Genomic DNA, 15,829 nt, shown 5'->3' with positions numbered 1-15,829 from the left:
ATGCCAAAATGCCAGAAGTCCAGTGTCAAGTACCCACAGTCAGTGTTGGTCTGGGGTGCCGTGTCAGCTGCTGGTGTTGGTCCACTGTGTTTTATCAAGGGCAGGGTCAATGCAGCTAGCTATCAGGAGATTTTGGAGCACTTCATGCTTCCATCTGCTGAAAAGCTTTATGGAGATGAAGATTTCATTTTTCAGCACAACCTGGCACCTGCTCACAGTGCCAAAACCACTGGTAAATGGTTTACTGACCATGGTATCACTGTGCTCAATTGGCCTGCCAGCTCTCCTGACCTGAACCCCATAGAGAATCTGTGGGATATTGTGAAGAGAACGTTGAGAGACTCAAGACCCAACACTCTGGATGAGCTAAAGGCCGCTATCGAAGCATCCTGGGCCTCCATAAGACCTCAGCAGTGCCACAGGCTGATTGCCTCCATGCCACGCCGTATTGAAGCAGTCATTTCTGCAAAAGGATTCCCGACCAAGTATTGAGTGCATAACTGTACATGATTATTTGAAGGTTGATGTTTTTTGTATTAAAAACACTTTTCTTTTATTGGTCGGATGAAATATGCTAATTTTGTGAGATAGGAATTTTGGGTTTTCATGAGCTGTATGCCACAATCATCCGTATTAAGACAATAAAAGACCTGAAATATTTCAGTTAGTGTGCAATGAATCTAAAATATATGAATGTTAAATTTTCATCCTGACATTATGGAAAATAATGAACTTTATCACAATATGCTAATATTTTGAGAAGGACCTGTATGGTGTGGTAACAGATGTGGGCCAAGCAGAAACCTCTCCAACAAGTGCACCTCTAAGGTGCAGTGTCTGCACTTTTTTAGCATGATGTGATGATACTTTTTGCTTGAGACTAACTTCCTTATAGCAGTTAATCCAAAGCTCAGATCCCTTTTAACTCAGTACAATTTGTGGCTATGAAACAACTTTGTTAATTGTTAGAAATGAATGGGATTTTCCATAGCGTTGGCATTAAGGGAGTGGACTGTCTTTTTTTACCTTTGCATGCTAATAATATTGTTATTAGACAATATACGGCAATGTGTTGTTTTTTGTGCAAGCACGTATAATCTAAAACAAGTGCTTCACTTTGCTCTTTTACTGTGTATCTACAGTTTTATCGTGTTTTAAACCTTAGTAATTAAGTGATTTGGTGATTACATTTCCTTATCACATTAATGCTTCTTAAAATGACAATACTAAGTAACATTAATTAGTCCTCTTAATCATTAGTTACTCCTTGAAGAGCCACCAAGAGAAATGGGCATATAGGTGTAGAGTGGGGGGATTACCCAAGTAGGGCTGCCATATAACCAATGTTTCTATTGTCACACAGTGTTTCTGCATCATAATTCCAGCACAGAGTTCATACATATTTCATGTATGAACTAGATGTTAAAGAACATGGCCAGCTAAAAAGGGGTGACTTTGAATGATGGACTCAGCTTTGCTTACATCATGAAACGGTTTTGTGACAGATTCGTCAGATAGCTTTCTACTGTATGTAAAATACTGACTACACATGACTACTCTGTGCAACCCTAAATAAATGAATAAAGTAAAGTAAATAAATAAAGTAAGAAAAAAATAGATCTGGTTTTAATGACGGTTATTCCTATAACAATCCAGAATATATTACAGTGCAAGCATTTTTATAGTGTATGTGCCATGCAAAATCGGATTTTACCTTTTTGTGACATGTCCATTGGACAAAAGGACAAGAAAACAAATGTCATAAGCAATTAATGCAGGCAAAAATGTTAAATACTATAACTTACCAGTACACGTTGACACCAGGTGCAGATGCCACATAAAGCTACGAGCCAAACGGCACATACTAGGACTGCAACAGAGAGTAGGAATACACTGAGTGAAACTGAGCCTGAAAAGGAGAGACAAAGACAACAAGAGAGACAGAGACACATATAGGAGGGTATTAGTGCATTCCTAATAACACTCCAGACCTTTATAGTGCTCATATATGAACATGTTGAAGTCTCAAAGTGACAGGTTAGTGAAAGTGATATTCAAGGGATATTCTGGGTCAATGCCTTATTTCCTTCCTTCTCCATTCATGCTTGTCATCTGGGATCTTTCATCAGTAAAAGAGAAAAGTAAAAGCAGTGCAGGGAAAAGAAATAAAGGCAATAAAACAGCTTTTTGCTCATGTTCCCTGCATGTATCAACCGGGGATGCGCACGTCAGGGTAAAAAAATATCACGAGGCCAGAAGCCATGCAATTACCAACCTCCGTTCTCTCTCCTCTTCTCTAAAATCCCTTACAAACTTTGTTCCTGTCTTGACAGATGATTTATTTTCCAGAGGGCTCTATTTTCAATTTCTATTTCTTTCAATTACTGCCTCCCAAGCATGACATTCATTTGGTTATTTGCTAAGTAATTCAGAATGCAAAGGCAGAAAAGCAAAACAACGCTGACAATGAGCTCATAACCATCACATTCTTTTCTCTCCAGCACAGTCTATAATTATTTTTATATACTCTCAACCTAAAATAAAAATCAGTATTTCTTCTATACTTCTCAATCTAAGATTTATGGATTTTTTGTTGTTTTTGAGATTTATGGATTTTATTATGCTTTGGCCTTCAATTCTAGTTCTGCTTTTTATTGTTGTGCGTTGTGCTTTCAATAGTTCTGGGATTTTTTTTTATGATGTAGTTTTTTTGTTGCGTTGGGTTCAAATTTTGTAGCTGTTGCTTTCTGCTCCCCATACATATCTGGTCCTAGTTTTAAAATCTTTTCACCTGCAAAGTGTCGGCGAATGTCCGCCCTTAGCAGAGACAGCGAATGAAGTTTTAGATTCTTTGAGTTGCACCAAGACACAAAAACCAAAGACTTCAGACTTGACTTGGACTCCTGGTCTGAGACTCGAGTCTTAGTAACAGTTTTAATCTCATGTAAGGAAGAGAGAAAGGAAGTTGCGCATGTTTTACTTTGAAAGGATGCGTTCGATTATTAGCCAGTGTTGTGGATTATGTGATGTTTATGGCTCAGAATCTGTTCATGTTAGCTGTAGTTTCATAATAATGACCACATAAAAGTCTCTCCAAATGAAGGCTGTATTAAAAGACTGGATAATTTTAGAAAATTATCCACAGTCGGAAAACTAAATAAATGCAGTTCCTTTTCCGTTCTTTCCGTTCTTACTTACTACACTGTGCCTTGTTCACTATGTTGTAATTTATACATTAGATTTGAATAACTTTATTATTTGGAAGTTTTCAAGTTTCAAATGTGGACTTATAAAACGCTTTCCAAATTATATTAGAAATTCCCCAACTCAGAATAAGGAGAAGAAAACCCTTCAAACCATATTTAGTTTAATACATGATATGAATAATGAAGGAGTGGACAATATGAAGACAGGGATAAACAAGTATTAACTTACAAAGACAAAAAAACACTTTTTTCATTCAGAAATTCAACATTAATTAATCTCTATTATTTTTTATAGGGTGTAAATGCCTACTTACACTTCTAATAGGGTAAATACATAACTGTTTACAAAAACTAATAGATTGAAATTAATTCAACATTTAAGTCTAAGGATAAACAGCACACAATTGGACTCCTAATCTACAGCTATGCAGGGTTTGAGCTGCACTAGATGTTATAGATTTGAGAACATGTTTATTTCAGTCATTTATTAAATCATGATTTTCTATTGAAGCTATAATGCTACAGGATCAGAGGGCTTGTGTTATAATGGGTTGAAGGTTATTTAAGTGGCAGACAGCAGTATGTGAAACTGGGAGGTGTCTTCACAGTGTTTCAACATTGCTTGTGGAGTTTCGCAAGGGTCAGTTCGGGGTCATAAATTCTTTATAATTTATGTAAACTACATAGGCAAAATATTTAAAGTTATAAAATTGTTATTTTTTGCTGTTGACACAAACATTTGCTGTGTTGAAGGTACTTTGGAACAACCATGAAAAGAAGTCACTGAAGAAATAAAAAAGCAAAAGATATGGTTTGATTGTAACAAACTGTCTTTAAATGTGAGTAAAATCCAAATAATGTTGTTTGGGATCAGTAAACCGGACAAGGAACTAAAAAAAAACAGATAAATGAAGTGAATGTTGAAATGGTACAAAACGTTAAATATCTTGGTGTTATTATTGATAAAAAACTGAACTGGAAACCTCATATCAGATATGTTATTAATGTTATTTTATTGTTATTTAAGACTGAATGTAAAATATTACTTTGTTCGATGAAAAAGCACTCCACATTCTGTACTTCTTAGTTTTACCATATTTCAGTTACTGCACAAATATTTCTCAAAAAACAGCACTGAGAGTAATTAACAAGGCTCGCCACCTGGATCATATTAAACCACTATTTATACAATCACAATTGTTCAATCTTATCGACAAAGCTAAACAGTTCTAATAACGTATGAAGCTAAAAATAACCAATTGCCTGAAGGGAATGCATTTGAGTTTAGTATAAAACACAGATGATTAGAACCACAAGAAAAAGTGTCTGTGTTCCTGTCTGTGAGGTGAAGCTTTGGAACAGTCTGAATATGGAGCTTCAGCAATCTTCAAACATTGAAACATGGTATAAAAAGATGATCATAGATGAATATCAGATTTGAATAATCATTATTATTAAGACGTATTACCTTTTATATTACTGTACATTGTAGTATTGTCTTAAGATGATAGTCACAGTGGTTTATGGAATGCACTTAATTATTTTTTCTTGTCACTTTTTTTGCTGTCATTTCGTATTACAAATTTGCATAAAAAGAAGTATGTTTTTCTCAATGAATAAGAAGTGATGGGAATAATGTTGTAGGAAAAGATGTGGGTTAATATAAGTTTAAATGTCTGCCCACTCCTTTGAGTGTGTGAATATTGTATGTTAGTAAATACTGTAAATGTTACTATCTGCTGTTACGTTCAATAAATTTTGAAATGAAAAAAAAAAAATTTACGTATACAGGTAATTGCCACTGGTTTAAAGTTATATGGTATCGGGTATAAACTGAGCAATGAGAAGAGTCAAAACAAGAACACGGAGCAATCAGAATCTGATTGGAGGTTTTTAAACACACAACTTTTCCTGAAAGACATGCTAACCAATAAAAAAGTATTAGATAAAATTCATACTTCAGCTTGTCCTGGGCTTTGGCCTTGTCAGTTTGTTCACCAGCCATACCCACTTTATTTGCATAATCAGATCTAACCTCTGTGAGAGGAATTTAAACAAGTTACGTTCTCACAAAAGCAGATATAAATGTAAATATCCAAATCCATTATGCAGATGACATCAGAATACTAGGAACAGATGGAGGTCACAGCCTATGGTTTTAGACTTGCCCAAATGCATTCCCACATAGAGTTCAAATCAATCTGCTTTGTTGTTGCTCTTCTGGCAAAATGCACCCCTAGTCTGTCAATCCTGTCATTCTTCGGTTTTATGTTTTTGTGTTTTTCCTTACTTTGTGCTGCTTGACGTGGAGGAAAAGCATGGGATGGAGACTGGATACTTGATTACTCTGTCCCTCTGTTCATTGGTTTTCCCTGTACTCTCTGCCTGTATTTAAGTTCATTAAGTGCCTTTGTTCCTGGCTGGATCCTTGTCTGTTGTTTATGCCATTGTTACGAAAGTCATGTCTGGTCACCCCGTGTCCTAGTCTGGATCTGATTCAGCCTGATTCCGGTTTACCTACATGGTCTGCTTACGAGAACAATTAAAGACTCGTCTTACCTTCGCTCCTCTGGCTCCTGCTTCCTTCATTGCACGTTGGTCCTAACACAAACCCGCATTCGCTGACAGAATGGTTTTGTAAGACAATTTTCTATGCAGACAATAAAGGGATTTCCTATCTTAACCAGGTTTTTTTCTGTCTCAGTTTGGCCTGTTAACCCATTCACTTCTCTCGTGTTTGTGTTTTTTTGTTCCACTCATTACCTCTTCAATCATTTCACATCTTGTCCTGAAGTTATCTATTTTATTGAACATTCACAATCTCGAAATCTAGAGGTCACAATTACCAGAACTATCTAAATTATACAAAGCAAATTACAAGTTGAATGAAGAGATACAAAAATACATTAATTGTGGTCCATACTAACATTAGATTTCAGCTCACGAATTCAAAAAAATCAGACTGCTTGAAAGTTTTACCAAGACTTTTGAACCTGATCCAATCAAACCAGTTGAGGTTTCACAGTCCCAGTTTTTTAACTGGAATAGAATAATAAAAAGGTTTGTTTGAGGAGGCAAAAAGCCCTGAATAATAGAAACTCTTCAGCTACCAAAAAGAGAAGGAGGAAAGGGACTTCCAAACCTCAGAAAATACTTTTACACAGCCCAACTTAGATACATAGTATGCTGGTGTAATACAGGTTACTTTGCAAAGTGCAAAGAAATAGAAAAAGAACTTGGAAAATGCCCAATACAGAATATTATAGATGAAGAAGCATATATAAATACTATAAACCAAATGGACAAGATTCACAGTTAATCAATGGTTTCATATAATAAAAGAATATAGACTCTAGAAAGATGCAAATCTATTGAAGTGAGCAGTATATGCCACTAATTTCACACAGGCTAGGTGTGATGTAAGATTTAAACAGTGGACAAGCAAGGGAATCACAGACCTGGAAGGAGTTCTCCTGGAAAAATCTGGTACACTTTTTCATCTCATCCAGGGTCAAAAGTAAACAAACAAAAGGGTACATTGTTGGCAAGATCACAAACATATCTTTTGAAAATGTGATAACATAACATAATTTTTGAAGATGTATGATGCATTATTGAAAATTCTTGGTTATAAAATTCCTACAACCTGTATGGCAGCATATTTGCGTAACTTATCTCAAGAAAGAATACTAATAAAGGACAGATTACTGTTTAAAATACTACTAGTATCAGGTAAAAAGGCTATCAAAAGGAGATGGAAAAAAGAAGACCCCCTACTGCGAACCAATGGATACACATATTGGAGGAAATCCACATTATGGAAAAGATGACACACCGTCTAAGCCATAGAAAATTACAAAGAAAAATGGACAAAAATAGACAATACACAAAAAAGAAAAGTGACAAGGAACTCAGGAAAACCTTGAATGAGTAAAAAAAAAAAACAGGATCCTGCCTAGAATGTAGGTCTGTTTTTTTTATGTTTACGTTCGTACTGAACTGCTATAGTTTGTATTATCCTAACTATAAACGAGAAATGGTCAATAAAGTGACAACATCCCCAATCTCAACTGCTCAGTTGCTCTTAACTGCTCTTAATCTATTGCCTCTTTCACTTTCCATTTGCTCATTCACCTTTTTAGTTTACAACACTGCCCAATTTTGGTATAGACTGTTTATTTTTCTCTGTTTGACTCGGCTTTCCAGCTATTTTCTCCGTTAGATCATCTGCCCTGTTTTGATTCCCTGCCCAGTTTTGGACTTTGTCTCTTGGCTGGTCCCCTTTGCTCGGTTGGCCTGTGATTTCAGACTGCTGCCAACCCAAACCAACCAGAACCATCCAGAACTTCAATGCGTTTCACAGCTTTTCACAGTTTCATTGTTTTCTGTGTTCCTGGAAAGCTTCCAGTAAACATGAACTAATAAACCATTCACATTCACGACACTCTGAGCAGTATTTTTAAAGTGTTACAAGTGGTTTGTGATGCAGCCTTGACTGAAAGCACATGTATTTCAGCAATAACATTTTATGACTTATTACTGTCATCTGTTTTCTTTAAAAAATGTTCCCATTTTTTGCTTTACAATTTTTTATTCCTTTTGTTGATACTACTAATCGAACTACCTTTTATGACATGATTACATACTTTTGCTCTTTTCAAATTTCCCTCCTTGGGTCTTTGGACCCAGTGTCAAGCTATTTGGCTGTCTATCTTTATAGACCTCCTGATGTTTTTTGTTCTCTGTCATCTGTATGTTTTCAGCAGTTTCACTTTCAGCCCAGCAATGAAATCCCAGTTAAGAGCTCTAAGGTGAGTGCCGAGCAATGAGATATGGTGCAGCTGTCAAACTTGTTTTATGCCATCCTTTTATGTCCGGCAAGGAATCCATCTGATTTCCGATCACTTGAGAACCTTATCTACAACAAAAGGACAAGCTCACCCCCAATGGAAAAAAAACAACATTTCACACAAAACCTTTCATAATGAGCATTTCTAAAGGTTGTTATGACTAAAGTGTATTAATGAAATTCTGCTTTTTTCCATTTAAAAAAATTAGCAGTGATGTGATCAGGTTATGGTGGAACTCTATTAGGAATACATGTGAAATGTGATTATATTTCCGAATGTTGAGATAATATATCTTGCTGAAATAAATTAATAAATAAAAAGTGTTTATGTCTTTCTGCTCTGGGTCCATAGCAAACATAGAGCCCCAGATTATGAGTAAGTCTATCCAGCTGCTGGGATGAAAGTAACATTTTATAATTTCTGCTCAAGTTTTTTTTGAAAACATTGCTTCTGGTAGGCATTTGCTGTTTTGGCAATGAAACAACTTAGTTGTAGTTTTCTTAATGACTTGACCACTATCTCTTCTTTACCTTCTAAAATGATTTGTGGTGTATTAAAACCCCAAATGTCATCAAAAACATTACAGTCATAGTGAGCCTGAATGCAAGTTTAGTGCAGTCCAGATATGCATATTGCATACAGTGATATTACAATGATAATTTTGAAACATATTGTGCAGCCCTAGTCCAGGTGTACAGAAAATTTAAGCTGGAAGAGTAAATATATTGGATTGACAAATACTCAACAAAAAGGCTTAGGAGAAGAGTATATTTTGTTTTGCTTTTCAGCCTACTCTTCTTATTAATGGGATTTTAACATAAAGGTGTTATATTAAAAATCTTTTTTTTTATTGGTCTTATATAATATTAACATTTTCTGACAAACTGATTTTTGGTTTTCATTAGCTGTGAGTCATAATCATAAAAACATACAGAAATAAACACTTGAAATAAATTATTTGTTGTAAAGCCAGACAGTTTTCATTCTAAGACATGAGGGTCTTTTGCTTCAAGAAAAAATATTTTCAGCATTTTCACTAGACGGTAACCTTTGTGGCACTTCTAGACCTAGCTTCTGTTTTGGATTTTGTCATTCATTGACAAACATTACAGTGTCTTGGAGATGGACCTATTTACTATCACTACTCATAGCACTTTAGACACTTTAAGACTTTAGACTACAGTTCTGAAAATCAACTTTTATCAAAAGTCTGAGAAATTAAATCCTCAAATTTCAAAATCAATCTAATTTGTAAGTGAGACAATTGTAAAGGTAAGATAAGCATTTTCAATATGATTGTTTAAATTGTGTTTACTAGATTTGTAGATATTGATACTATATTCCACATAAGCTCTAGCTCTAGTAAAAAAAAACTGTTCTGTAAACAGTCCATGCTGCACCGATGAAATCTTAGGTCACGGTAGATTAAATAAATGGGAATTATTTCCACTTAAAAGACCTGCTGTGCTGTTTAGCCACACACTGTGGACCTCCTGGGGCTCCCAGTGTAAACAGAGACTCTTTAACAACAGCTCAAGCATCCTGGCTCTTCTCTCAGTATTATAAATGTTAGAGTGACTGCAAATGCAGTCTGAGATGATTGATAATACAGAAAAAATGTAATGCACAGTTTGGTTCATGTTACTGGCGGACGTGCCTTGCTTCTCTGGAACATGTAAATTGTTTCTATTGACTCCCATCTTCCTACTGAAATAGTCTCCTTCAAAATATTTCTTACTCATTGTAATAATACGAATTATTGCGTAAAAAAATGGCCTTAATAAATCTGCTGTTGTTTCAAGCCTGCTGCTACTGTGTGTTACCTTTGATTAACATTACATGTCACGTTTGCTGAATTTCGTACAGATGGATGATCGAGATAATCATGTTTTTGTAATAGTATTTCCAAAGATGACAGTTAAGTATCTAAGAGCAGTCAAAACTATATAGATCTATCAGGGATGCAGACTGACAATGTGTTCAAGCTGGACACTGCCCATTCGGGTAAGAGTTTAATGCAAATATGTTTTTAGACTTTTTTGAGCAATTCTCCATAAAAGTAAGGTGGTCAGTTTTCAAAAATAGAATGAAGAAACTGACAATGGTTTGACCATCAGCCATTGACAATACTAAAGAATGGAGATGTGTGAATTACCTGGAGCATGACTATCTACACAGATCAGAAGCTGAATCAGAATCAACTGGATATTACTTTAGTGCAAACAGATACACTGTCATAATGTTAACTGCCGACCTGACCCACATGCAGAGAACAACCAGAGACAGATGAGATTAGGGAATGTTTATTTAAACAAATGATTCTGGGAACGGGAAACAAGACTTGAACCGTCTGGCTGCGGGAGAAGAGCAGAGTTACAAAATGGACCTCAGAAAGCGCACCAGAACTGATTGTGCAGCTTACAGGTAAGCGCAGGGTAACCCGCCGGTGGGAATGGTCATAGATCCAGTGGTGTAAGGGAGAGTGGTTCGCCTTGACCGCCGTGTTTGTTGAGACGGGGCCGACAGAAGGTGCTGGGAGGGCGGACAGGATTCGCTTTGCTGGTGGCTCCCAGAAGAGTCAGCCTGAAGGTTCAATTCGGGACTCGGTTCAGACCGATTCTTTAAATCTCAGGTCAACTCCGTCGGATCCACAGGTAAGGCATCTGGAAGTGTCAGGACAGGCAAAATCAGTGCAAGTTTACAGAAAATTTCAGAAATAACTTTCAAACTACGAGAGTAGATTTCAGGGGAGGCCAGTAGCTGTACCACAAGGCAAAATGCTCAGGCAACGAAGTGCAGGCGCCTCTTCATATACTGCCCAGTTGATAAGCCTGATGAGCTGCACATGTCCCTTCGCCAGCACCTCCAGGCAACGACACCTGCCGGTAAAATGGTTAGCTGCAGGCAGACACACCATGGATTCTGACAACACCTCCCTCTCAACGGCCGCCTCCTGGCGGCCCAGGAACAGCAGGTTGGGCTGCACGGAAGTCCCGGAGCAGAGCACGATCCAGGATGAAGGAGCCGGGCACCCAGGTGCAATCCTCAGGACCATAGCCCTTCCAGTCGACAAGGTACTGCCACCCACCGGCGGACGGTGTAGGCAGGGAGGCCCTGGAAGTCCCGGGCGGGAGGAGGCGGCACGGCTGGAGGGCGGAGCGTACTTGTGTGGACAGGTTTCAGTTGGGAGACATGAAAAACTGGGTGAACCCGGAAACTGGAAGGCAGACAAAGGTGGACAGAAGTGGGTCCCACTAGGGACTCTATTACGTACGGCCCAATGAACCTGGGGGAGAGCTTACGGGATAGGGACTTTAATGGGATATCCCGAGCAGCGAGCCAGACCTTCTGACCCGGGCGTACGTAGGTGCGGGAACACGTCGTCGATCAGCATAGCGCTTGTTATGGGCAGACGTCCGATGAAGCGCTTGAACCGTTGCATCCCAAATCCGCTTGCATCTCCGGATGTGACGTTGAACTGAAGGTACCGCAATAGCGGCTTCGTTGGCCGGGAACAAGGGTGGCTGATAACCAAGGGAGGCCTCAAAGGGCCATTAGTCTGGGGATGGTGGCCAGAGGTCAGCGCCACCTTGGCCTCCAGGGCAGTGCAGAAGTGTCTCCAGACCTGGAAGGTGAACTGGGGTCCCAGATCAGACAGCAACCTTTGCGGGATGCCATGGAGATGGAAGACGTGCTTGGTCATCACCTTAGCTGTTTGTGATGCAGATGGCAGCTTCCGTAGCGGAACCAGATGAGAGGCCTTAGAGAATCGATCTATTATGGTTAGGATTATGGTCATCCCATGGGAGCTGGGCAGGCCAGTGACGAAGTCCAGAGCGATGTGTGACCATGGTCGAGTGGGTACACTAAGAGGCCGGCAGGAGGGCGGTTAGGCGCCTTGTTCCTGGCGCAAACAGTACAGGTGTTCACAAAGTCTCTGATATCCTTGTGCAGGGACGGCCACCAGAACCTTCTGGAAACGGAAGCAACGGTTCGGCTGACGCCCGGGTGGACGGAGAACTTGGCGGAATGAAACCAGCTGATCAGTTTGGATCACACCGATTCGGGTACGTACTTCCGTCCCGGGGGTACGGTACCAGGTCCAGGGTCAGTCGGTAGGGCTCGCTGCATCAAGTTCTCAATCTCCCAGGTCAGAAAACCGACCGTGCAACTGGGAGGTAGGTGGGCTCAGCCTTCTTTTCAGAATCTTCAGGTCCAAACTGGCGGGAGAGAGCATCAGGCTTAAGGTTCCTTGTGCCGGGTCTAAAAGAAATGGACAGGTTAAAACGGGAAAAGAAAAGTGACCAACGTGACTGTCTAGAATTTAAGCGTTTAGCTGACTGAATGTAGGGCAGATTCTTGTGGTCTGTGCAAACCAGTACGGGATGTTCAGCTCTCTCCAACCAGTGCCTCCCCCCCTCCAAGGCCAGCTTGATGGCCAGTAGTTCATGGTCTCCCACCTCGTAATTCCGTTCAGCAGACGTCAGGCGACGGGAGAAAAAGGCGCACGGATGAAGTCGTCCGTCCTGGCCAGAAAGCTGGGAGAGGACCGCTCCCACCCCAGTGTCCGAGGCATCCACCTCCAGGGTAAACTGCTTTGAGGGATCAGGGTGGATCAGAACCGGGGCCTGAGAGAACCTCTCCTTCAGGCGGGTGAAAGCGACCTCGGCGTCAGCATCCCAGCTGAATGGCACCTTGATGGGAGTCAGCGCTGTGAGGGGTGCTGCTACCTGGCTGTAGTTCCGGATGAACCTCTGGTAGACGTTTGCGAATCCCAAGAACTGTTGAAGCTTCTTGCGTGAATCCGGAATTGGCCACTCTAACACTGCTCTCACCTTCTCGGGATCAGTGCGAACCTGTCCACCCTCCAAAATGAATCCCAGGAAGCTGACGGTGGACTGGTGGAAGGCGCACTTCTCCACCTTGACAAATAGTCTGTTTTCCAGGAGGTGCTGAAGGACTAGCTGGACATGGCGGCGGTGCTCCTCGAGGTCTCTAGAATAGATTAAAATATCGTCCAAATATACAAAAACAAAAACATTCAGGAAGTCTCTTAGCATGTCATTGACCATTGCCTGAAACACCGCTGTTGCATTGCACAGTCCAAAAGGCATGACTAGATACTCAAAGTGGCCGAGGGGGGTCTTAAACGCCATCTTCCACTCGTCCCCCTGGCGGATCCTGATGAGGTGGTAGGCGTTTCTGAGGTCCTGCTTAGAAAACACAGTGGCCCCGTGAACGGGCTCGAAAGCGGAGGCTAGGAGCGGCAAAGGGTACTTGTTCTTAACAGTGATAGCGTTAAGACCCCTGTAATCTATACAGGGCGTAAAGTGCCATCCTTCTTACCAACAAAGAAAAAACCCGCAGCCAGGGGTGAGGATGAGGGGCGGATTATACCAGTCTGGGGCAGACGGCAGATCGTAAACACGACTGCAGGCAGCTTTCAGACCAGGCCTCCACCCGGTGTTCAGCCCAATTAATATGGGGGTTATGGAGCCGCAATCAGGGAAACCTGAGAACCAACGAGCTTTGAGCTATAGGGAAGACTGAAAAAGAAATTCTCTCCCTATGATTACCTGAGACCACTAACTCCAGAGGCAGAGGGCGATGAGTTATCTGATGTAATGACAGCCCATCTAAAGCTAGAACCTGGCATGGATGAGAGAGATAGGCTCAGTCTCAATACCCTCTTCTTCTACAAGTTTCTGATCTATTAAGTTTAATTCACAACCCGAGTCAACTAATGCAGGAAGTGACCTGGAACTAATGTTTCTAAACAACACTGCAGGCAGAGTAAATCTAGGGGCTTCTAGGCTAACAGGCTGGTCCGTCAGCTGCCCCTTTAAGACCGACGGACCCCCCCTTTTGGCCGAATGGGGCAAGAAGAAATGAAATCTGAGGCTGCACAGTAAAAGCACTGGTCAGCCTCCCGCCGCCGCCTCTGCTCACCGGGCGAGAGTCTAGCCCTTCCCACCCGCATGGGCTCGGGCTCGGCGGGAGTACTCAGCTGAGGCTGCCGACCAGGTGACACAGAGTGAGCCGCCAGCAGGGGTCTACTGGCAGCTCTTTCAAAGCGGGCTCGCCTTCTTTCTCTGAGATGGGAATCAAGGCGGACTGCTAGGTCAATATAATCATCTAATTCTTTAGGCTCCTCCACTAGGGCTAACTCTAACTTTTAATGCCTCGTCCAAAGACTGAAAAAATGCTGCCTTTAATGCACTGGTGTTCCAGGCAGAAGCTGCAGCTAAAGTCCGGAACTCTATAGAAAACTCAGACACTGAGTGATTACGCTGTTTTAATGTCCAGAACCTGCAAGCAAGACTTGTCTGATCAAAACCTAACTCAAATGTTCTTCTAAACTCTGACTCAAAGTCTGCATATGATATCTGGAAACTGTTTGTGGAAGAAAACCTCGCCTCTGCCCACTGGATTGCCCTCCCAGTTAATAAGCCCAGAATATAAGAGATCTTTCCCTCATCATGAGGAAAAGAATGGGGCGACCTATTAAAAACTAAAGAGCACTGAAGCAGAAAACTGTGACAACCTCCCACCTCCGCCAAATATCTTTCGGGATTAGGGGAGGTTACCTTGCGGAAGTGCTGGTGTTGCTGAAGGTAAGCGGCTGCACCCCCTACCGGAGTGGAAGGCTCTCGTGCTGAGGTGGTCTGGTTACAAGCCTGCTGGAGGAGTGAAGCCAGCTGCTCTACCTGCTGACTAGTCTGCCGCTGCTGATCCAGAATCTCCCGGAGGGTAGAATCATGTGAACGGATCTGCTGGCTGTGCTCGACTAGGGTCCTCTGGAGGTTCTCCGCGGGGTCCGGCTGGCCTGAGCGTTCTGTCATAATGTTAACTGCCGACCTGACCCACATGCAGAGAACAACCAGAGACAGATGAGATTAGTGAATGTTTATTTAAACAAATGATCCTGGGAACGGGAAACAAGACTCGAACCGTCTGGCGGGAGAAGAGCAGTTACAAAATGGACCTCAGAAAACGCACCAGAACTGATTGTGCAGCTTGCAGCTTACACCCGCCGGTGGGAATGGTCATAGATCCAGTGGTGTAAGAGAGAGTGGCTCGCCTTGAACGCCGTGTTCGTTGAGACAGGGCCGACAGAAGGTGCTGGGAGGGCGGAAAGGATTTGCTTTGCTGGTGGCTCACATAAGAGTCAGCCTGAAGGTTCAATTCGGGACTCGGTTCAGACCGATTCTTTAAGTCTCTGGTCAACTCCGTCGGATCCAGAGGTAAGGCACCTGGAAGTGTCAGGAAAGGCAAAATCAGTGCAAGCTTACAGAAAATTTCAGAAATAACTTTCAAACTACGAGAGTAGATTTCAGGGGGTCCAGTAGCTGTACCGCAAGGCAACGAAGTGCAGGCGCGGCCTCTTCATATACAGCCCAGTTGATAAGCCTGATGAGCTACACCTGTCCCTTCTCCAGCACCACCAGGCAACGGCACCTGGCGGTAAAATGGTTAGCTGCAGGCAGACACACCACGGATTCTGACATACACAGCAGCAGGGACTAATTGATTAAGCTGTACCAGCAGACATGAACATAATCTGTATTGAAAAAAATCAATATTGAATCTGTAAGAGGACTGATTACTCGAAAATCAAGAAAATCCACAGACAGTTGAAAGTTATGGTGGTAATAATCATGATTGGTGCACTTGGAACCATCTTGAAGAGCACAAAGACTTGGCAGGAAATAAAAAAATTAGTTATAACAATTGAGAGGTTTGCTTTGATAGTGAAATTTGTCTGTGCTCCTG

General features: G+C 41.3%; 1 protein-coding gene across 4 annotated transcripts in view; it reads right to left on the bottom strand.

Annotated features, from left to right (window-relative positions):
• syt7b (synaptotagmin VIIb) overlaps positions 1-15,829 on the bottom strand; it is a 162,982-nt gene that overhangs the window by 80,866 nt on the left and 66,287 nt on the right. For 3 of the 4 annotated variants that reach the window (XM_047363883.1, XM_047363886.1, XM_047363884.1), the window contains exon 2: positions 1,806-1,909. The exons of the other annotated variant lie outside the window; for it this stretch is intronic. In XM_047363883.1, the coding sequence (XP_047219839.1) occupies positions 1,806-1,909 (104 nt within the window). The remainder of the gene's footprint in view (positions 1-1,805; positions 1,910-15,829) is intronic. 4 annotated transcript variants of the gene reach the window in all.

Source organism: Girardinichthys multiradiatus, chromosome 4 (genome assembly GCF_021462225.1).
Source record: "Girardinichthys multiradiatus isolate DD_20200921_A chromosome 4, DD_fGirMul_XY1, whole genome shotgun sequence".
NCBI lineage: Eukaryota > Metazoa > Chordata > Actinopteri > Cyprinodontiformes > Goodeidae > Girardinichthys > Girardinichthys multiradiatus.
Note: the sequence above shows the minus strand (reverse complement) of the source record. Positions and strands in the feature narration are given on the sequence as shown.